This window comes from Rattus norvegicus, chromosome 1 (genome assembly GCF_036323735.1).
Source record: "Rattus norvegicus strain BN/NHsdMcwi chromosome 1, GRCr8, whole genome shotgun sequence".
NCBI classification, from domain to species: domain Eukaryota; kingdom Metazoa; phylum Chordata; class Mammalia; order Rodentia; family Muridae; genus Rattus; species Rattus norvegicus.
In genome coordinates, this window is record NC_086019.1 from 103,806,480 (window position 1) to 103,830,266 (window position 23,787).

Consider the following 23,787-nt stretch of genomic DNA (forward strand, 5'->3'; position numbering starts at 1 on the left):
CAGGCTTGGACACGGTGAGCTGCCTTGCTGATTGCATCCAGGTCTCAGGGTTGAAGCCTGTGGCTTTACCATCAAGGATACAGGAGTCCAGTTTCTGATTCTCCTCAGAGACCCCAACCTGTGATTCTTAGGATCACTGAATGTTGAAACCCTTCATTTTGATGATTGAAATCAACAGATTAGCTTGAGTGAAAGATGCTCATTCAACTTCTGATAATATTGTTTTTATTGCAGGTCTTTATTGTGTGGGTGAGAGTGGCTGTCACAGGACATGTTTCGAGAGTTGGTTTCCTTCAACCACTCAGGATTGAATTTAAAGGACATCAGGCTTGGTAGCAGACACCTTACCCACTGAGCCATCTTGACAGCCTCTAAATATTTACTTATATATTTATTCCCTCCTGTCAGTCAAGGATGACCTTGAACTTCTGATCCTCCTGCCTCCATATCACACATGCTGGTTCTACAATACATGCACCACCTCACCTCAGCACTGTGGCTCAAACCCAGGGCCTCGTGCATACTAGGCAATGAGTCCACCACTTGGCCTGCATCCCAATCCCACCCATCCCCACACATACTTCTTTTGGAAGACAAAGTCTCATACAGCCTGACCTTGAATTTCTGATCCTCCTGCCTCCACTTCCCAAGTGCTGAAGTTACAGGTGTGACCACCATGCAGGCCCTGTGGGGAAAATCTTGCCGAGAGAAGGGGATTAGTCCAGATCTTTGGGCTTTTGAAGGACGGGACCTTGGGTAGCCTTACCTAGGAAACAAGAAAAAGTCATTGTGACTCCAACACTGTTCAGGGCGTGTGACACTACCCAGGAATAACCTGAATTCTCCTATTCTAGAACCAAAGAGTGGTCAGGCGTGGTAATGTGCACCATAACTTCTATTTATCTTATTTTATTTTATTGGTTTGTTTTGAGACAGCTCTTTATAAAACCTTGGCTGTCCAGAAACTCACTATGTAGACAAGGTTGGTCTACATCACAGATTATTAGAGCCAAAAATCACAGAGATCTGCCTTCCTCTGGCTTCAAATTGCTGGGATTAAAGGTGTTCACCAGTATAACCAGCTCCCAAACTTCTAATAGGAACAATAAAATCAGTGATCCAGAGTCTAAGTCCAAAAAGGAAATATTTTTGGCATTCTCAACAAAAAGACTTGTATCTGAGGGGAGTTTGCAGCCTTCTTGGCTGTCACTGGTGCAAAGAATTTGTTCTAATGGCTGGTTTCTGAGGATCTCCTTGGTCTTGAAGTGCAGGACCTTCCTTAGAGCTGTGTGTTGGGGGTCACTTGCTCCTCAACCCACCTATTGCACCGCTTCACTGTCACCCCTAACCTTGCCATCTGGCTATGATCCCCAGAACTTAAACAGCCCCAAGAGCAGCAGGCCCTGCCCCACCCAATCTCCACCCTGGGAAGGTATCCACGGTGACCCAGGGTCTACTGGGCAGCAGGTACAACAGGGCCCTCCCCTCCCACAGCCATGAGGGTGGGAGCACAGAATCCACCTCAGTCAGCAAGGGCAGGGCCTTGGCCAGCATCTGGGTGCCAACAGGGCAGGGGCGGGGCTGGGGGAGAACTAGGAGTTTTTAAAGGCTCCCCAAGGAAGCTACTCAGCTCCAAGATCACCACCTGCTGCCCCTGGACACCTGATACCATGTGGTTCCTGATCCTGTTCCTTGCCCTGTCCCTGGGACAGATTGGTGAGACAGGGGGAGAAGCTGGAGGGGTCAGAGCCCTGACTCTCATGCTGCCTTTGGCCCTTTCCCCTCTCCCCTCTCCCCAATCCCCATCTACATTCTAAAGCACCACCTGCTCCTCCCTCTCTCCCCCTGCACACTGCCAAGTCCCTCACACTCCTCTTTCTCATACCAGGCCCCTGTTCCATCCAATTTTCCAGAACTTTCTCCTCTTCCTTAGCCAAATGATCATCTCTGGACTTCTCCAGTCTTTCCAAAGAATCTTTCCAACCCCTGATGAACATTAGGACCTCGGTTGTACCTCTATTTTGTTCTTTTCCCTAGAGCCTAATAATCAACCCCTGAGTCAAGAGCTTGCCCAAATCCCACACTATGAGGATTTTCCTTTTAGGTAAATTGGCTGTCCGGAAGGCCTCAGGGGACGTCTACTCTTTCCACCTTGGTGTTACAGGTGCACACTGCCACACCTGACCTCTTACCTGGGTTCTGGGGAGCTCAGCTCAGGTCCTAATACTGCAGCAACCAAACCATCTCTGCACAGCTCTTGGGAATAAGCGCTGAGCTAGTGTCTCTGGCCCATGACAATCCTCCTGCCTCAGCCTTCTGTGTACTGGGATTACAGATATATGATTGCCAAGATTCCCTGTTTCCTAACTCTGCTTTGGCTGACTCTTCCCTCCCGTGCTGCCCACCCTCAGCCACAGGCCTCTTGTTCTTTCTAGCCCCACCAGCTCCTGTCCTACCTCACTGGAACCCCACTGCACAGCTCTAGTTCCCATTCTGTGCAGGACATCCCAAGACCCCAACACCTAACCCTAGCACCCCACACCAACTGGGTCCTCCTCTCTGCCTCACAGTGGTCTGACTTGCTTTGACTCCTTTTCCACCCCTGTGCTGTCTTGAGGCTGCGTCCAAGAGAACCCTGAACCTCACCAACACCCTGACCATTTGCCCCTGCCCACTCCGTGGGAAGCAAAACCGTTCCCTCGCATCCCCCAGAGTCTCCTTCTCCCACTGCTTGTCCAGGCTCAAACTATGTTCTTAGGGAACCCCACCCTCTTAGGTATCATCTCCACCACAGACCATAACAGGAGCCCACACCCAAGCCTTGACCCTGCTCCTTTGATCTGGAAACCCCTCATTCTCTCCCATCTCACCTGGCCACTTAGTGCCCAATCCAGGAAACCCCAAGTCATCCCTAAGCTCCCATTTCTGGATTCATTTATTCACTCAAATCTACTTATCGGGGGTCTCACCCTTTCCAGAATTCTCAAAACCCAACCAAGGCCCTGATGTCTTCTCAATCCCTGGAGACTTTAAATTCAAAGCCTCTTGGCCTCCTCACTCTCACTGGACTTAATATGGACTGAAATTCTCTCTCTCTCTCTCTCTCTCTCTCTCTCTCTCTCTCTCTCTCTCTCTCTCTCTCTGTCATAGCCTGCCATTCCTTAACTCATACCTGATTTCTGCGTCAGGAGTTATCTCTGTCCCCACAGCATTGATCTCCCTACATAGGACCAGCCACACTTGAGTCCCTTCCCCACATCCTCTGGCCATGTCCTAGCCCTGCCTAACTGTGTACCCCAACACTACATCCATAACCCCTATCTGTTCCAACCATACCCCCACCCCCGTTTGCTCCTTACAGATGCTGCACCTCCTGGCCAGTCTCGAGTTGTTGGAGGATTTAAATGTGAGAAGAATTCCCAACCCTGGCAAGTGGCTGTCATCAATGAAGACCTATGCGGGGGTGTCCTGATAGACCCCAGCTGGGTGATCACAGCTGCCCACTGCTATAGTGAGTGAGTAAGGGAGGGGACAGGAATGACTCCAGGACGGGCTGGGTTACTGAAGGCCAGGAGGGTGGGACTGGCTCAAAGTCAAAAGAGTTCCAGCTGGGCTGAAGAGGTCCATGACCTCTTGGGTCTGTGTTTGCTCCTCTCTCCAGGCTTGTGTTCAAGTCCTGGTTCTTTTTTTTCTGCCTTATTGTTCATATGTCTCCTGCCTGTATTCACATCTGAGTGTCTCTGTGGCCATCTGTCACTCTGTGTCTCCTATTCTGGTCTCGGCTCATCTCAGTCTGGGTCTGGGTCTCATGTGTCCTCTTTTATTACTACTGACAATACTGGAGAACAGGCCTAAAGGCCCCTGAGTATACAAAGTCATGTCACTGAATGTAGGGTGAGCCTGAATGTAGGGTATGAGAGAATTCCTCGCTCTCCTCAGACCAGCTCGGCCTTTAGGACCTTCTGTCCACTCACAGGACACAGAGAAGGGCTGGTCAGAGCTGGATCTGGGTGAGGTAACTGAGTACAGAGGGAGAGCAGGATGCTGGCTGTGGGGGAGGGGAGTTAGGGAGGGGAGCTCAGACTTGGGCTGTGAGCCAGGCCTTCTCCACTGGAGAAGTTCAGCCCAGTTCCCGCTGCACCTGAACAGCTCTCAGTCCCTCCCCCTCCTCGCTGCCCTCTTCCCTTGTCTTCTGTATCTGTCTCTCTGTCTCTGTCTCTGTCTCTCTGAGTGTGTGTGTGTGTGTGTATGTGTGTGTGTGTGTTTCTGTCTGACTCTCTTCCTTCCTCCCGCTGTCTTCCCTCCCTTTCCCTGTACTCTGCCCAATCTCCCTGGTTGCCTCTTCTCATTTACTCCATCTCCTTCCCTGCCCTCAGCAATTACCATGTTTTGCTGGGTCAAAATAACCTATCTGAAGATGTTCAGCACCGGCTTGTCAGCCAAAGCTTCCGACACCCTGACTACAAACCATTCCTCATGAGGAACCACACCCGAAAACCTAAGGACTACAGCAATGACCTGATGCTGCTCCACCTCAGCGAGCCTGCGGACATCACAGATGGGGTGAAGGTCATCGATCTGCCCACGAAGGAGCCCAAGGTGGGGAGCACCTGCCTTGTCTCAGGCTGGGGCAGCACCAACCCCTCTGAGTGTAAGTCTGAGCCAGGAAACACAGCTGCGTGTGAGGGAGAGGCAGAGAGGACATGGCTGGGGTCTGCTCACCACCCTCTTGCCTCCTGGTCCACAGGGGAATTCCCTGATGATCTCCAGTGTGTGAACATCCACCTACTGTCTAATGAGAAGTGCATCAAAGCCTACAAAGAAAAGGTGACAGATCTGATGCTGTGTGCAGGAGAGTTGGAAGGAGGCAAAGACACTTGCAGGGTGAGACAGCATCTCCCTGCAGAGAGGTGAAGGGCTGAGAGAGGGAACTGAGGTTCTCCATTCCCACTTCCTCACCCTGTCTAAGCAGATGCTTCCCGTCCTTCCTTATGGAAGTGATGTGAGCTGGGAGGGGAGGATCCTGTATCTGGTACTATTAGTCCTCTTTGAGTGGCTTCAGGGACTGGCCTGTCCACCCCTCACTCCCTGTATGACCTGGTCTCCCAGGAGCTGTGTTCTCTCCCCTACTAGCCAGGGCTGCCTCTTAGAGTCTCCCTTTCTTCCTCCCATGAGGTCAGTTCCAGGTTGTGAAGTAGAACCTGACTTCCAACTCCTTCCTTACTCCTGTCCCTCTCCTTCTTTCAGGGTGACTCAGGAGGCCCCCTCATCTGTGATGGTGTGCTCCAGGGCATCACATCATGGGGCTCTGTCCCATGCGGTGAACCCAATAAGCCAGGCATCTACACCAAACTTATTAAGTTCACCTCCTGGATAAAAGAAGTTATGAAGAAAAACCCCTGAGTGTCACACTGTACCCTGATCTCAATAAAACCCACCATGCAGCACACATGTTCAAGTTCTGATTCTCTCTCGCCTTCTGGAGGCTCAAGCTGGGAGTCCACCCAGCTAAGGTCAGGACTTCCAAAGCAGATCAGCAAGGGATAGGGGTCCATGTATGGTTGGATAAAGGGATGGGGTTGAGAAAAAGGCAGACAAAAGGCTCAGACCAAGTCAGGGATGGCACAGGGTTCTCCTCTGGAAAAGAACACATGCAGATCTCAAAGTTTAGAAAAGTTAGACACATCTGAAATGTCGATTCCAGCTAGGCCAGACCCTACACCAGAAACAGGAGGGATGACAGGCACTCGGACACTGAGAATTTAGATTGCTGGCCTGGTTTTATTGATTCGGAGAAACAGGAGGGGGATGGGCATGTTACATAAATTAAGCCTTTTCTTCCTGGAGAGTTGTCTGTCCACAGAAGGGTAGGGACTGCCCCCAAGGCTAGGCTGCAGAGTATCCCCCTGGACCCCCTGGAGGGTATATCTCTGGTAGGGCTGGACCAAAGATGAAGGGAGGCTTAGGGGCATGCCCTGTGGGGCAGAGCAGTGCCCAGCTTGGGAAAAGGGCCACCTTGCTCCCACTGCTTGGGACCACAAACCAATGTGTGCTCAGAAAGACATAACCACAGGTGAGAGTACTGGAGGACTTTCAGAGGAGGGTCCGACTCAGGCAGTAAAGACTGGGCCTTAAAGTGGGGAGTGGGGCTTGCCACCTGTGTCCCCAGGGTGCTACCTGCTCTCAGGGGAAGTATGGGACCTCAGGGGAGGTCTGATGGAAACTGAGCCACAGGGACCGAGGTAGAGGCATCAGGCTGCGGGGACTCATCAGTGTCCTGAGAAGTTGCGTCGTCCCTCTGTTGGGGAGGCTCCAGGTAGTTCACAAAGCTGCTTGCAGTAGACAGCTTCTGGGTCAACTCCAAGCTTCTGGCCGAAATAGACAGCTGCTGCAAGTGTAAAGAGTGGTGTCTCGAGGCCCAACGGTAGTAGCTGAGCCTCCTCTCCATGAAAGGTGTACTGTAGCTCCACATCCGCACTTGGTTGAGGAAGGACAAAGTCCCTGTGGGAAGGGACCCCATGGGCACTTGACTCAGAGCCCCACCCTAAGCCCCAACTCACTCCTCCAGACTTGATCCCCTTTCCTGGGCTCCACCCCTGCCCTGCCCAGGCCCCGCCCTTCCCTCCGAGGCCCCGCCCTCACCGGCCCATACCATCAAAACTCAGGCCCACCAGCACAGGATACCTGTGGCCTCGGGGCGCAGCCTGTTGCAGTCGATGGCAAAGAGCGTCAGGCTGAGGAGAATCAGGAGCCCTGCACTGGGGTGGGACCAGAGAAGGACAGAAGGCTAGACAGGGAACACCACCCCACACCCCAAAAGGAGAGAAATAGAGACAACCACCCTGACCTGACACAATTAGACACATACACACACACACACAGAATGAGAGAGAGAGAGAGAGAGAGAGAGAGAGAGAGAGAGAGAGAGAGAGAGAGAGAGAGAGAGAGAGAACAAATGGATACATACTCAGAGGGGAAATGAAAATGGGAATCAAAGCCATCAGTCACCACTGATGGGCATAGACTTTAATCCCAGCTACTTATGATACTGAGGCAAGAGAATGGCATAGTCAAAGCCAGCATGGACTAGAGTGAGACCACAGCCAGTGTGAGCCACAGAGAAAGCCCTAGAAAGACACAGAGACACCCCTCTCCCTCAGAGCAGCAGAATTGGAAATCTAGCCACACCTCTGAGTAGGAGTAGCTCTGGCCTTGGGTGGGGAAATCTTCAGTCACCCCTGTCCTTGCCAACACTTACCAATGCCAATGCTGAGGAAACTGAAGATGAAGTCTATCTTGTTCAAGCGTCGGCAGACTGGTCAGAAGGAGAGGAACATGGTGGGCAGGAGGATGAGGCATAATGCCAGGGCCAGAAATATGAAGCCCTTGCTCATGTGAGTGTAAACTGGGGAGGAGAGTCAGAGGGATGACTACAGTTACCTCCCCACCCCTCTCTCTCTCTCTCTCTCTCTCTCTCTCTCTCTCTCTCTCTCTCTCTCTCTCTCTTCCTCTCTCTCTCTCCCTCTCTCTCTCTCTCCAACCTAATTAATCCAACAGCTGGGAGGAGTACCATCTCAAGGCCTGCCTGAGCAGTTTAGAAACACCTAGACCTTATCTGTCTCACAATATAAAATATAAACAGTCCAGGGGTCCTGGGGTTGTGGCTTCATTGGTGGAATGCTTGCCTAGCATGTGTGAAGTCCTACACTCCAGCCTCAGCACTGTGCTGAACTGAGGTGGTAGCACACTCAGGGGATCCCCGCCCTTGGAAGGAGGATCAGAAATTCAAGGTTAGCCACAGCTACTCATTGGCCTGGAGGCCAGCCTGGGCTACATGAGACCCTGTCCCAAACAAGGCAGAGGATGGGAATATAGCTCAGCACCTGTCTAGAATCCCCCAGTGAGGGTCTGGGGCTTACTTCAGAGGTAGAGCGCCTGCCTAGAATCCTCTAATGAGGTTGTTCTGAGGACATGGCTCAGTGGTAGAACGACTGTGGAGTGTAAGGCTCTGGGTTCTAACTTCAGCAAACACCGCCCCCCCTAAAAAAAAAAAAAAAAAAAACAAGAAAAGTCACCTACACCCTCCCTCCTCACCCAAGCCTGACCTCAGACTCTTCCTCTTCCAGAACCCAGCCTTCCTCACTACCATTAACAAAATCACTACCTAGAAAGTCTAAAATAATTCTACCACCACTCACAGAGTTACCCACCACCAACAATGATGCCCCACTGTGAGCCCTTACCTACTTCCCCACAGAGACTCCTGGGAGAGAACATGGCCCACCCCAGAGTCACCTCTCCTACCCATTATCAGGACCCACAGTCTATGTATACACTGAGCAGTGAATTGGCCCACGTTGGCACACTTATGCCTCTCGCAGTCAATCAGCCTCTGGCTGATGAAGCCAGTGAATGGACAATACACATAGGCCATCTGACCATCACCACTATGAACACCAACAAAGTTGTGAGGAAGATGAAGACGAGGGACCAGCCACGTAGGACCAACTTTCGGTCCTCCTCCCAGGAACACAGCAGGTCAGCTGGGGAGGGAGAACGTTCTGGGAACCTGGGTCTTCTCTCCAAGCTCTCACTGCCAACCTTCATCCTCATCCTCATTTCCATTCCACCCTCTCATCTACAGCCAGTTCCCTGGGGAAGTGTCTGCAGCTCATCTCCAACACCAGGTCAACTCTTCCCATTCCCACTGGCCTCCTGTGACGCAGTACACCTATCTCAAACTCCAGCTGACTGATGATGAATGCATGAATGGATGAGTACATGAATGAACTCACGAGTGCACGAATGCATGCTTCCTGTCTCACCCTTTAGAGCAAAGAACAGTGTAGTTTCCAGAACAACTTAGGCACAGAGGCCTAGGACGCAGAGGAGGTTAACTGATCATCTCCTCAGTTGACCTGGATTGGGGCTGCACTGATCTTCTTTGAGCCTATAGTGCACACATGCACACACCCAGGTCAAATGGGATCATTGCCATGAGAGTTGAAATAGTCTAGATGATCAACGAGAGGTGTCAGTCTGAAACTTGCAACAGCAGCTAGGTGTCAAAGGCTAAGTATTTCTTCTTCTCTGTAACAACCCATGCTGAATGAACTCTCCCACTCTAAACCCTAAAATAAAAACAATATTCCTAAGTACACATAGGGGTCCTGTGGAAGAACAGTCAGTCTTTGTTTCCATGGCCATGTTATCTTCATTAGACTAGGCCACAACCACAGACTTTTTATTTACTGTCCTAAACAGTAAAAAAGTTGGTTGCAAGAGGGACAGTACATTCACTGCTAGGACAGCAAGCAAAGCAGATCTCCAGAGACGCCATCTCCCCAGGCTGCCTGCTGGGCAAGCATCCTTCAGAGGCAGCCTGGGAAGGGACAGGAGAGAGGGCCTGGCTGGAAGAGACACAGCAGACTCGTGTCTCCTCACAGTGTTGCTCTGGCCTCTCCCAGCTGCAGGGCACCTCAGCAGTGTGTCGTGAAATACTGTCAGCTACATTCCTCATCTCCTTGGCAGCCAACGCTGCAGGTCCAGGTCCTCACACTGTCTTCAGCAGCCTGCTGTCAGTAGAGAAGAAAGGCAGGGTTAGAGTCTGTGCGACTTGGCTGAGTGGAGGACTCGGGGTGGGAGGGGAAGGGCGGGAAGGCTGGGTTCTGGAAGAGGAAGAGGCTGAGTTCAGACTTGGGTGAGGAGAGTGTAGATTGGGCCCCTGAGGCTCCTGAGGGGCAGACTGGAGAGACACCATCTCATCAATACTGAGATGGGAATGTCACATGGTGTCCAGGATTCCTCCATCCTTGGAGGAAGATCTGGAAGCCAAGAGGCTGAGTTCCAGTTGTGTGTCTGGGAGCAACATGTCCCTTAGAGGCAGGGACAATTGGTCCAGGTTGTCAGGGAAGAGCATGGGACCTCCAGGTTTCCAAAGAGATGGAGAAAGATGTTCTGCCCCTGCCATGGTCTCTTCTTCTTCCCATGCCTCTGCAAGGGTGCTCCAGAGATAGCACAGTGAGCCTTGTGAGAAGCCCTAGGGGTTTGCGGGGTTATCTCACCTCACCCAGAAACCAGGATCTGAAGTCAACTGCCATGATCTGCCATGCCATGACCTTCACCCAGTTCCCAGGCCAGGGTCACACTGTGAGCTCACTCATGTCCATTTCTAGGGACAGCTTGTGTGATGCTCCCTGGAACCTGGGTCAGACCAGCATCCTGTGAGGCAAGGGAAGCTGGTTGAAAGGAGGATGAGGTAGGCCAGACTTTCAGTGATGGCTATTGGGTGGAAGCAGGAAGAGCCTGCCTTTAGGGGCATCATCTCCTTCCACTGGCCTTCCAGGTCTCTGAGAGATGTTGGACTGTGCTGATAACCAAGGATCTCAGCCATGTCTAGAACAAGGACTAGTCAGGGTGCTTGGCACACAGGAACTTATGTGTCAGAGTGGAGTTGGGGGTGGGGACTCTTCTGCAGTCCTAACTGAGAGGGACTCGGGTGACAAATGTGGGGTCCATTTGAGCATCAGGATATGCTGGTTTGGCGTTCCTCTGAGCAGTTCAAATACTGAGTACAGAGGATGGAGATCAGAGAGAATGGAGGACTAGGGCACAGTTGGGGAGAGCTCACCCGGTCAGTGGCCAGGCTTTCGCTCTGATTCTCCTGTGAGACATCAATGCAATTTTCAATCCAACCAAATATGAGCTCCAGGTCTTTGAGAAGACACGGGGTTTCTGACATTTGGTATTCTCTCTTGGCCTGAGAGAATATGGCATCTGTGGAGAATGCATGGGAACGGAGGGTGCTTAGAGAAGTCAGTGAACCCCACATCCTCCACAGGAGCTGCACTCTCACATGCTACAGGCTCAGTCATGGAGGGTCCTTCTCCTGATGGGAGGGTGGTGGACAGGAGCATCTGTGAGCCATGAGGAGCAGCCCTGTGACAAGGGAGTGCACATCTGCACGTGTGAGGGTGGAGTCAGAGGTTCTGAGTGCTGAGACCGTTTCAGCTTCATTAGAGCCTGGACTCGGGCTGTGAGGAAAGTGCTGGGGACACAAGCAGGAAGATCTGAGTCCCAATCCTAAGAACTCCACCTGACACACACACACACCTGAGTTCCCCATTGATGAGTGGTGTGAGGACAGCATGGTTGCTTAGGTTTGCTGACCACCATCTGAGCTCCTGATTCAGAGAGACCTTGTCTCAAAAGAGTAAGGGGGACACTGACAGTGGGGGACATCCTGTCCTCCCCTGGCCTCCATGCCTGACACAGATGCCTGTACCAGCAAATACAGTCACACACACACACACACACACACACACACACACACACACACACACACACACGCGAGAGCGCTATAAAAACATGTAAATATTCAGAGGCGTTGGAGAGTTAGATTTGGCCTCAGAGCGGCAGTGGGTTAGTTGGCATAGATTGTTCTGACCACTGAGACTTGGCAGCAAGGATTTTCTTGGTGTCTAGGCAAGGAGACTTTGATTGAGGGCCAGTCAAACCCCTGTTCTTGTCACCCTTTCCCGAACTTTCAGCTTCTTTGATCAAGCAGCCCTGCTCATGCGTCCTTTCCCCGTTAGGTCTCAGACCACAGCAATCCGTCCAGAATCCACAGAACTAGGAGATACAGATTCTCAAGCTCAACCACTCTCCTTGGTGCAAGTGTACAGCTCACAGAGTTAGAGGTGTGGCTCAGACATCTCCCATGTGCCAGCAGGGCCAGCTGGGAGTTTGGAGGGGTGAATGCTTTCTAAGGCCTTGCAGAGAGACCAAGAGACCAGAGCTCCAAGCCCACCCCCTGCTGCCATGCGGTTCCTGGTTCTGTGCCTCATGCTGTCTCTGGGGGAATATGGTAAGAAGTTGAGGGTTCCACAGAAAGAAAAGGGAACCAGACTCCTCCCTTCTTTCCTGTAACTCTTCCCTCTCACAGAAGCCCAGCTTCATTCTCCAGCCTAGGACCAGGGACTGGGGTTCTTATTTCTTGTGCTGCCACCCTGACACCTGTCTCAGCCCTTCCATGCTGAATAGACCTTCCCTCTACTTTTCTTCTGCCATGATGTCATAGAAGATCTCTTCTAGTCCACTCCCTGCCTCCAGCCACTTTACCTCAGGGGCAGATCCTGTGTCATCTGGTGGGGTTCCTAATTCTTCAATGGAGGACATATCTCAGCTTTCCAAAATCGTTAGCCAAACCACAACGTATCTGTCATTCTCACGCAGCCTCGTGGGGTGGGGGTGGGGGAGTGTCCTGGTCCAACCCCAGTGGGAACTCACAGCTGCCCACTGCATCCCAGGTAGGATGGGTTCAGGTGTGGCTGTGGCAGGAGCACTTACCCGACAAGCAAGGATCCCTGGGATCCACCTCCCAAACACATTAGTAGGAAGAAAATTGGGGTGAAGGAAGCTCCTCTCCTTCAAGGAAGAACATGACAGCCTCTTCCTTGGAGGACCTCATGGGAGGTAGAGGTCTGAGGGACGAAGGTTGGTGCTGGATCAGAGGGACAGAGGGTTAGATGGGCCATGAGCACCTGAGTCTCTCCTCATGTCTCCCATTTTTGTCTCTCCTCTTTTCCTGACTCTATGCCTCTGCTCTGTCCTATCTCTGTCCTCCTCTGGGTGCCTCTGTGACCATCTGTCACTATTGGTCCCCCCTTCTAGATCTATGTCCAACTATCTCTGGGTCTGGGTCTCACTCTCCATCCCCATCACTACTGACCACACTGAAGAACAGGATTCACTGCGCCCTACAAGGCTGGAATGGGGGGACCCATATGCCAATGTGAGGGAAGTCCTCAGCTTCTCCAGACCAACCTGGCACTCTAGGATCATGTCCACGCTGGGGGACACCAAGGGAGAGGCAGGACAGAGCTGTGTCAATACAGCTGGATGAGCACAGAGACAGGGCAGGGTACTGGGAGGAAGTGGGCTCAGAGCTTGGGCTGTGACCATATTGCAGTTGCCAGGCAAGCTCAGGCTAGCCCAGTGCACCTGAGTGGCTCTCAGGCCTGCCCCTTCCCTGTTCCATTTCCCCTTCTCTCTTTACTTCCTGCCTCACTGCCCACTTCCTCTGTTTGTCTCTGCCTCTCATCTGTCCCCAGTCCCTTCTTCTCTCTCATGTACTTACTGCTCCCATGTGTCCCCACCTGCTTTCCTCCTGATCCTGCCAGTACTTTCCTGCTCTCTCTGCTGTCCATTCTCTCTTTCCTCATCCATTTCTCCTCTCATTCTCCCTTTTGTCCAGATCCCCTGCATGCTCCTTCTCCTTCGTCTCTGCTTCTCCCTCGCATAACAAGGTGAGGCTGGGTCAGCACAGCCTGGATGCTGATGGAGACACTGGCCAGGATGTCCCTGTCCGACATTCCATCCCACACCCACTCTGTAACAGGAGCCTCCGAATGCCCACGTTTCTCAGCCCGGATGCTGACAACAGCCAGGACCTGATGCTCTGTCAGCTGAGGGAGCCAGCCAACACCACAGAGGCTGTGAGGGTGACTGAGGAGCCCACTGAGGAGGCTAAGCTGGGGAGCGGCTGCCTGGCATCCGGCTGGGGCAGCACCAGGCCAGATAAGTGTATGCCTGGGTCAGACCCTGTAACCTGGAGCAGGAAGTTTGGTTCTGGAGGAACAGGCCGGGCAACTGAGCTCCTGTATTCCTGTCATGGTTGTGTTCTCTCGGCCCACAGCTCTAAGTGCAAAGATGCTGCAGTGTGTGGACCTCACCCTCATGTCCAGTGATGTCTGTAAGGACTCTTATCTACAGAGGGCGACAGAATTCATTCTGTGTGCTAGACAGAGACACCTGCATGGTGAGCAGCCCCAACCCCAGGTCAATAAGACGAGACATGGAGACAACCAGAGTGAAGGAAACTGATTTTACCTGAGGCCCAGCAGCATCTCCTCAGATGCTTAGACACCATAGCCCTTCAGCACCCTGCCCTGCAGTGTGTCACAGCCTCCTCTACTCCAGTCCTGTCCCCTCTCTTCCCAAGCCACCCTATGTCTCTCACTCTTCCACATCCAGGCTTCTCAACCTGTGAACGCCTTTTCTTATGGATCTCCATGGTGCCTATGACCATCCTAGACCCTGGGCAGCCAACAGTGAGCCGAGTGCAGCCCGGACCACCCAGAGCACCATTGTGTGTGTATGGGGGGGGGGGGTGTGGATGCAGCATTGTTCTTCCTGGGTCAGCATTTCTATTCCACAGACAGAGAAGACAACACACCAGGTCATCCATCTTGGCGAGCTCATGAGTTGTTAGATTAGCCTCAGGAGCACAGAAGGCAACTGCATCATCAAAGAGCCTGCCCCAGGATAGCACTTAGGAAAGCTGCACCTCCTGAGTCTCCTGCACAACTCAAGCCGTTCCCCTCAAGACTCTCCTGTCCTGAGGGGCCTCCTGAAGCCCCATGCTTATGCCAGGAGGGGGATTTGGATGTGGAGAACACAGATCCAGAAAAGGCGGCAGCCATAAGCACTAAGCACAACTCAGGCGAGATGGGGTAGAATGTCATAAGGTGATGGGGTCACGGGGCAGACAAGAGGCCTGAGACTGGGAGGGTCACTGTGGTAGGAGGGGATGTTGTGTGCAAGGTTAGAAGAGGCAGCACTTGACACAGGGGTGCAGGGTACTTAGAACTGGGGGAGAAGAGGAGGAGGCAGGTACCAGGTCCCCAGGGGAGGGGCCAGAGGGCTTCGGGGGAACCAAGGAGCTTGTGACTAAATAAGTGTCAACAGACAGAGTGTGAACGGGGCTCAGAGCACACGAGGGGTTGCTTTCTGCAGGGCCTCAGCTGGGCCACTGTGAGATACTTTACTCTCTGGTGTGCTGGAAGGGGGCTGTGGGTGGTGCTGGACTGAGCAGGGACAAGCTGACTCTGCTCTCAGGCGCCCTCTGGTGTTCATGAGATGAGGCTGCAGGAAGGCTGAAGCGGGAGGGCTTGTCTAGGGCTTGAGCTGGGTGAGGACTCCAACCAGATCTTTATCCTCATCTGGTCTCACCCCACCCCCTCCCTCGCAGGTGTTTGCCACAGTCTCTCCTGCTGCATTATGACCAAACTACCCTTGTAATGTCAGAGCTGGCCTCTCCAAGCCCCTGCTCACCCTTGACTATGAGGTGTCTGCCCTAGAAAATGTTCGTGGGAATGGGGCCAGGAGATGACCTCACAGGCAGTGTCACCTCTGTTCCCCTACTGCTGACCTGGGGACCCTGCCTTCTGTTCCCCACACTGACACGGAGACACTGCCTTCAGTACAGGAGCTGCATCTGTTTGCCTTCCCCTCTGCCCAGGGCTTCAGGCTATATTCCCTTTGGGATGCTATCCTGCATTTTCCTGGGAGGCAAACTGCAAAGTTTCGATCAGTAATCTGTTGGTGGCTAAGGATGAGAGGTGGGGCACCCAGACAGAAAATGGGATGTTCTCTCGCTCTACCTCCGTGCCTTCTTCTCTCAGGGTGACTCTGGAACCACACTCCTCTGTGATAGGATGCTCCAAGGGATTACATCATGGGGTGGTAACCCCTGTGCCTATCCTAAGAAGCCTAGCATATTCACCAAAGTGTCAAAATGCATGAACTGGATCAAGGCCAACCTGCAGATCACCCCATGATGTCCTGAGCCTTCCCTAGTAAACTGACAACCATCAATTTCATGGTCCACGCCATCCCTTTGTATGGGTTCTAGGCATCTGGGGGCCCACGATTCAGCTGACAGAATCCAAAATCTCCTGACGCTTCCAACTCTGGTGCTTAGCAGGAAGAACGAGCAGAGACACTTGGTCCTGGAGGTCTCAGAGGGGTTCCCTATGCCTCTCCCAACTTAAGAGCATGGCAGGTCTGCAAACTGCTCAAGCAGAAGGAGGTGGTGGTGGCCTTGGCATGTGTGTGTTGCAGAGATGAAGGAAGGGTGTCACCCGGGAAGACAGGACACAGGCACACAGTGACAAGTCCATGGATCCCTGAGCAAGATCCAAGCCACATGCACCTGGGTATATGGTGGGGTGGTGCTAAAATGTCACCCTCGTTTTTCCTGGAGATGACAGGGTGACTAAGGAATTTCTGAGCAGAGGAAGGAGGTCACTCCATGTCACAAGGCTGGGGAAAAGGAGGGTGACCACAGAGTCAGGAAGCTCATTCACTTTGTGGGTGTTGGTGACAACAAGCCGCAATTAACAGAGGGACTCTCAGTCACAGATGTGGAGCTAGGGTGTGCCATGGGTGACCATGACAGGGAGCAGAGAGGGATTCAGAGGCAAACTCGCAGGTGACCTGTGGGGTGGAGAGACAAACCTTACCACTCCCACACCCTGTCAGTGGCTCCGATGGGCAGCGGTGTGTGAGGCCATGTCCAGAGGGCTTCCATCGACAGCAGCTCAGCAAGCCTGGTGTGCAGGGGGATCACTGTGCTCTGTCTCCTGTACTCTGTACTCAAAGGGGTAACATGACTGACACACTGTCCAGCTCCAGGGTCTGCAGGGCATAGCTCAGGACCCCAGATACCCAAATCCACATTCACACTTTGAGTCTCGCTGTCAGCACAAACTGCTACTGATCTCCAGGGCTCCAGTGGACTGAGACCCTACCCAGACAGGAAAGTCTCAGGCATGCAGAATTGTCCCAGGAGGCACTCAAGTCAGCGTTTTCTCAAGGTTGAGTGCCTTTGCCTCTAGGGAATCTTCTCCCATTCAGAAGATGAAGGAAGAAAGACTGAGGAAGAGGAGGAGAGAGGAAAGGGGGGATGGGGAGGAGAGAGGAAAGAAAGGAATGGGGAGGAAAAGAAGGGGGAGGGTTTAGGAAAACAGCAGCCCTGGTGACATCCTGTGATCTGTTGACCAGAAAGGGGGCATGCAGAAGAAATTGCAGGTATGGAGATAGATTCATACTCACTGGGGACATGGTGGCCACTCTAATGCTTTTTCTTCCCAACCTAATCTCACCCTAGGTCCGCAGGGTAAAGAGATACCCAGCCTTCCATATTGGATATGAGAGACCATAGAGTGTGTCATAGGGACATAGAGAGACCATAGCTGAGGAATAGAGCATGGCTGGGCACATGGGACCACACCACTGTAAGCAGAACCAGGCTAAGGAGTGACACAGCTTAGTGAACTCCATTTCTCCTAGGGAGAATGGAATTGTGGCATCAACATCCCGAAGGCTGGCAGGATATGAGGACTTTGTGAGATACTGCTGGTGGTCCCACTGATGGAGAAAGAAGCTAGGTTGAGAGCCTTCCTCAGGGTGGCCTTCCTCTGAGGCCTCTGAGGCCTCCTGGTGACAGACTTTGAGACAGAAGCTGCTGGTGAGGACACTGGGTGTGGCTGGATCCCTCCCTCACAGTCAGCAACCTATGGAACCCAGTGCATGGGCTTCAGGACTTTAATTACTGGTCAGGAGGACAGGGTCTGAGTCACGGCTATGGCCCTGGGAGAGGAGGTGGTGCCTGAGCTACTCCAGGAGCTGAAGTCCGGTGAGATCATACCCTACAAGGAGGCTGAGAAACAACATGAATGCTCCACTCTCCCATCCAGCTGGGCCTGTTAGTCACACCGACAAAACTAAGTCCCACAGGAAAAGCTGCATGTTCTAGAGGCTTTGGGAATAGGGTGAAGCCTGCCTATAGCGTAGACCAGGACATAGTCCATGCTCACCCTTGAGTGTCTTGCTCTGCAATAAATTCCCATCTTCTAAACAAAGCTCTCTGCACCTCAGATGAATTCTTTTTGATGGAGATCACAGGCATGGGGAGCCAGGGGGAAACCAGCACCAGATCTTGGTGACTGTACCATAAGTATGTGAAGGGTCATTTGGTGACTAAAATATTTAAGTTGAATTACAGGATGAGTTATAAATGTTCTAATAAGGTGCTGGAGAGATGGCTTAGCCATTAAGACCACTGGCTGTGGGGTTGGGGATTTAGCTCAGTGGTAGAGCGCTTGCCTAGCAAGCGCAAGGCCCTGGGTTCGGTCCCCAGCTCCGAAAAAAAAGAAAAAGGAAAAAAAAGACCACTGGCTGCTCTTCCAGAGGACCTAGGTTCAATTCCCAGCACCTACATGGTGGCTCACAACTGCCTAGAATTCCAGTTCCAGGAGATTTCACACACATACAGGAAAAACATCAATGCACCTAAAACAATAATAAATAAATCATTTTTAAAAATCTTTTTTAAATGTCTATATATATATATATACATACACACACACATACACACACACACACACACACACACACACACACACACACACTGAAAGAGATAAGGCAAGATATCAACAATATCGGCTCTGAAAGCATAAAGCAAGGCCGGAAAAAAACTAGGGAGGAAGATTTGAATATACTTAAAAAGGAAAATTGTAAAGATGAGAGGATCTAGGTGAGATCAATGACTTGGTCAATAAAGTGATCAGTGTGCAAGTACGAGGACCCGAGTAGGATTCCCCAGCATGCACATAAAAGCCAGCTAGGACAGTGTCTGTCTCCTGGAGATGGGAGACAGATTCCTGGTGCTTGTGAGCCAGTCTAGCTGAATCAGTGAGAGACTTTGCACAAAACACACACAAAAGAAGAGGGAGAAGAGGAGGGGGAGGAGGAGGAGAAGAAAGCAGAGAGAAAGGAAGAGGGAGAGGAAGAGGGAGAGCAGGAGGGAGAGGAAGAAAAGAGGGAAGAGAAAAGGAGAAATATCACACAATTAGTTATTTGCAATGGACTAGGTAGGATGTCAACTGTCTGATTTCAGATCAGAAGGCTCTCCAGGGCACTCCATGTGTGAGCTGGCCCCCTCCCTGGAAAATACTTGACTTGTTACACTGACCAGGCACAGGCTGTCAGCATCCATTACAGTCTCCACTCCACAGAGACATATTTTCATGAAAATCCTATGACAAGGGTCATACCTGAAGCAAACAGGAATCTTCCAGAATGTTCATCCCAGGAGAACAGCACAGACAGTGGCGTGGTCTTCACAGCAATGAGGACAGTGTGCAGTGACCCAGGACTGTGAACCATCAAGACAGAGCAGCAGAAACATGGGAGTCTGGGGTAAAGGGGGTAAGAGGAGCTGTGAGGCTATGCAGGGTGTCCAGAGACACAGGGAGACAGGAAGGCCCTCTCCAATGAAGATGAACATAATGGTGTCTGGGGTGGGGCTCTGTGGTGGACCTACCAGGATCCCACTGAACACAGTTTAACCTTCTCTCCGATCCTCTCTGCCAGGCCCCTTGTCTCCATCACTGTCTGCCACAGTCTCTAAGGTTCAGTCCTGTGAGTGAGAGTCTCAGCCTCCACCTGACTCGTGTCTTACATCTTCTCCAGCTCTCACCTTCTAAGGACACTGAGGGTTCCTGGAATCTGATCTAGCAGGTTGGTGTATGAATATTGGGTCTCTACGGTCTGGGTCTGCAATTCTGAATCTCTACAGTGGAGGGTTTTTGGTGTGTTTTTTTTGATAGGGGGTGGATGAAGATGACCCTGGACACACACTTATGCACACACACACAAACATACACACACACACACACACACACACACACACACACACACACACGGTGACTAACCCTATGAATCTTAAATATACCATGTTCCCTTGATGAAAATAATCACTTTCACAAAGGAGGTCCTGTATTTTGGGCATTATCATTCACACACAAACACAGAACTTCCCTGTACCCTTAAAAACAATGGATGTCTCACAGATTAAATAGAACAGTGTGGACAAAGAAATTCTTCAAAGACTGAGAAATGACCTGTTGAGTGCCAGAGGGTCAGATTGGCATGGACTTGATGTGTGGCAGACCCACATGCCTGGGATGAGGAATTCTGTCTCTCACCCACAAAGCTCTTTGGGCCCACAAAGCCCTTTCGTGGAGATTTGGAATTGCAGACTCGGCCCCAGAGATTCAACATCTAAGGACACATTAGATCACATTCCAACCAGCTCTGAGATAAAGATTTGGGGCCTCAGTATATGTCAGCATCTTCCCCCCACTTCACGTGCAAACTTTTAGAGACTCCCTCCCTGCACATCCAGACTCTATGTGCAAATATTTGCTTATGGGACATGAGACATCCAAGTTTATACAAGAGATTGAATTAGATCGAATTTTACATTCAAAGATGTCTCAATGTTGCGTATTAATATATGCATATGAACATACGTGTTTTGGTTATTGAAGATACACTGCAAGGCACAGCTGTCATCCACAGTGGTACGCTAGCTATGCCCATGGATCCACGACATGCTCACAGCCATGCTGTCCTGGTTAGGGTTAATATGGCTGTGTGAAAGACCACCACCAAACCTCTCAAATGACTCTAGCTTGTGTCAAGTTAAAACTAATCAACACAAAGAGGAGGGAACAGAAACCATCAATGCCTGTAGGACAGACAATGGAGAAGGGAAATGTTGAGGACGACCCTGCTCTCATGGATGGTGACACACTTCTGAGGACTGTAGCCACTGGGTCCCATGCCCAGCCTAGAAGGTGACCTCCAGGACCTTGGTAGATTAAATCCCACACTCACCTCAAACATGTCCCCTCCTGAATGCTCTCTGGGGACTGCAGTTCCTGCAGTAGAAAGTTAAGCTCCACATCCTGGCATAAGGCTCTCAAAGCAGGAAGTCCTCACTGCTGGGGAAGCATTGGGGAAGACAAAAGCCCACAGTCCTGGATCCTGGGGCAGACAGGCGCTTGTACCCAGCCTACACCTTCAAATGCTCTTCGCATTTTTGCACAAGATTATCCTTCTTTCAGCAACCCTGGAGTGCAGACCCCAGACCTCAATCCCTCAGACCCAAAGCTCCAGGCCTAGGATCCTCTCTCTCAATCCCAGGGGTCCACACACAAGCCCTTATCCCTTAGACTCAGAGACCTAGACCCAGCTCTCCTACAGAGAACCATGGGCCCAGACTTCAGCCTATTCCCTCAGACACAGGACAATTTCCAGCACTTGTTCCTCTGACACAAGGGTCAAGGCAGCTCCCTCTTCCCTCAGACAGAGAAAAAGACTTCCTGGTGCCACCTAGCGGCTAATCCCTCTAAGTATAAAACCGACTTTTCTTACACTTTGCATAGCGCAACAGAACCCCTGTTCTTGGCTCTGTGGTGCTGCTTCACACTGGGGCCTCCCACACTCACTCACCTCTCCCATCCCTCCAGTCCCTGAACTGTAAACAGGGTTGTGATCAAGGGGCTTTAGGGATACAGAACAGGATGTCATGTCTGTCAGATTAAAAAGAAACAGCCAGGGATGGTGGTGAGCATCTTTAATCCCAGCACTTGGGAGGCAGGGAGAGGGAGGTAGATTTCTAAGTTTGGGTCAGCCTGGTCTACAGACTGAGTTCCAGGACAGCCAGGGCTACACAGAAAATCCTTGTGCAGAAAAACAAAAAGAAAGTAAGAATCAAAAACCAAATGTCTTCTTCCACTGACTCTATCCACTCCCATGAGCTCTGTGCCCAGATATTGTAACTCAGCACTGACTCCCAGCAAGGAGGAACCCCAGCCACCAGTGTTGCTGGAGAGGGGACTTATTGTTCCTGCCTCTTAAATGAGGAAAACACAGCACAGAAAGACTGAGTGATATGCCCAAAGGCACTAAGTATTATGTGTCTGGGCAGGATTTAAACTAAGCCCTCCTTGCTCCAGAGCAAATGCCTGAATCACATATGCTAGCTGGTTTTTAACCATTAGCCTGATTTGCACACATACTTCACAGACATTACCTCACTGTACCCAAGTGAGTTCTGAACCTTCCCATCAGCCCAACGTAAGACTCTCACAGCCAAGGAAGACTGCTTCACACCCAAGGAGCAACCCTGGAACTAATATCTTAGCCTCTGTCTATAGCTTGGAGACTGGACCAGTCTTCTCCTGATCTGCCTGTTTGTGCATGATGAGTCTAACACTGTCACTGGCTATGCAAACTAAATATTATTTTAGCATTTCAGAAAAAAAAACTTCATGTGGGAGGCAGCAGAAGCATTGTCCTTATGGGTGTGTCTTAAAAGAGGAGAGGAAAGTACGCCAGGGTCTTCACATTACTCACTAACAAACAAAAGGTGAGGATGTAGCTTAGGCAGTAGGATCTCACGTTGCGTGCACAAAGCCCTATGCAATCTCCATTAGACATAAACCAGGCATGGTGATACACTCGGGAGAGTAGCAGCAAGAGAATGAGAAAAAAGCTCATGGCCATTCTTGGCTATGTAGCAAGTGCAAGTCCAGCCTGGACTACATAAGACCCTTTGATTAAAAGGGGAGAAGAATTATTGATAAAATACTTATGCACAAACATAAAGCCCCGAATATCATCCGCATCACCCACATAAAAGTGGGGCACACGTGGAATGTATGTACTGAGATCATCTATCAGGAGGAACTCTGAGGGCCAGTCAGGCTAAATGGACAGGCAAACGCTGGGTTCAATGAAACACCCTGTCTCAGACAATAAGGTGGAGAAGGATAAAGACATCCGAGGCCAACCTCTAGTCTCTGTGATTGTGCACACACAAAGCACAGGCATGCTCGCGCGCACACACACACACACACACACACACACACACACACACACAGAGGGGTAGGAGAAAGACAGGGAGGGAGGGAGGGAAAAATGAATGCACTCACACGAACATACACACAGACTCCCCCCCATACACAGACTCTCACACATGCATATAGACACACACATGTGTAAATAAATCTTTTCTTCTCCTGTTGTAACGGTTGTCACTGACGTTTATTGCCTCAGTCTCCTAACCTAGCCCTAGTCCTGAAGGATTCTAACCTCCATACAATGTTACCGAGGTCTAGAAAGTTTTCAGCCTCTGAGACTTCCTGCTGAAAACGCTCACTCTTTCCTGTTTGCTCTGCACTCTGACTGCCTGGTTCAACTCAGCTGTTCTGACTCAAAATTCCTCTCCATACTAAACAATCTGCTATCTCTCTCTCTCTCTCTCTCTCTCTCTCTCTCTCTCTCTCTCTCTCTCTCTATCTATCTATCTATCTATCTATCTCTATCTCTATCTCTCTCTGTGTGTGTGTGTGTGTGTGTGTGTGTGTTCTCTTAATTAGCTTTCCTATACTCTCTCTTCTTCTGAGAGTTGGAGAAGTCCTATTCTGTCAAATCTTTCTCTGACTGATCACTTTGTCTGCCACTCAATTAGACATCCTTTCAAACATGTGTGTTTCCTTCTACAAATCTACTTGACTTTCATTGTTTGAGATTACAAGTTTGCATTAAGGGTGTGTCTAAATTCCAGCCAGAGGGCTAAGCCACACCACAACTAGAAACAGGACTTTTCAGTAACTAATACAACTTGGGGTTCACAATGCAATAAAATATCCTGCAATACATACACACCACTGATACTGGAAACTAACTAAGTTAACAGGATGGAGTCTGAACTGGGCTCTGTGAATCCAGTTAGAGTTTCTGAATGCACCCTTGACTGAACGGGCAAAGAGCGGGGATTGGGAGGTCAGGTTCCCTCAACTGAGACATCTGCTTTCCCTGAGCACCAGGACTCACAGGTATTGTCTCACAGGCAAAGACTCCTCCAAAGCCTGCACCTCCAGACGATAAGTCAGGGCCCTTGTTCAGGGTTGATAGAAACATCACAGAAGGGCTGTGAGCCCAGGAGGGTGTGGTGATCAAGTGGTGATGAACAGAGTGGACAGACTGCAGGGTGAGAAGGCAGGGAGGAGGGCACAGTGACAGAGCAGTAAAAGATTAGAATGTGAAGCCAGATGGAGAGAGCAGAAATGTGGGGACCTGGCCAAGGGA

General features: G+C 51.0%; 1 protein-coding gene and 1 pseudogene across 1 annotated transcript; both read left to right on the forward strand.

The window, feature by feature from the left end:
• The first annotated feature begins 1,670 nt into the window (after positions 1–1,670).
• On the forward strand, positions 1,671–5,452 carry Klk1c3 (kallikrein 1-related peptidase C3). Its single transcript, NM_001271315.1, has 5 exons — positions 1,671–1,716; positions 3,362–3,515; positions 4,377–4,651; positions 4,748–4,884; positions 5,248–5,452. Exons 1-5 carry the CDS (start codon positions 1,671–1,673, stop codon positions 5,401–5,403), a joined length of 768 nt encoding a protein of 255 aa, NP_001258244.1. The 3' UTR covers positions 5,404–5,452.
• A 2,997-nt stretch (positions 5,453–8,449) lies between these two features.
• Positions 8,450–15,626, forward strand: LOC103691133 (prostate-specific antigen-like; annotated as a pseudogene).
• The last annotated feature ends 8,161 nt before the right edge of the window (positions 15,627–23,787 follow it).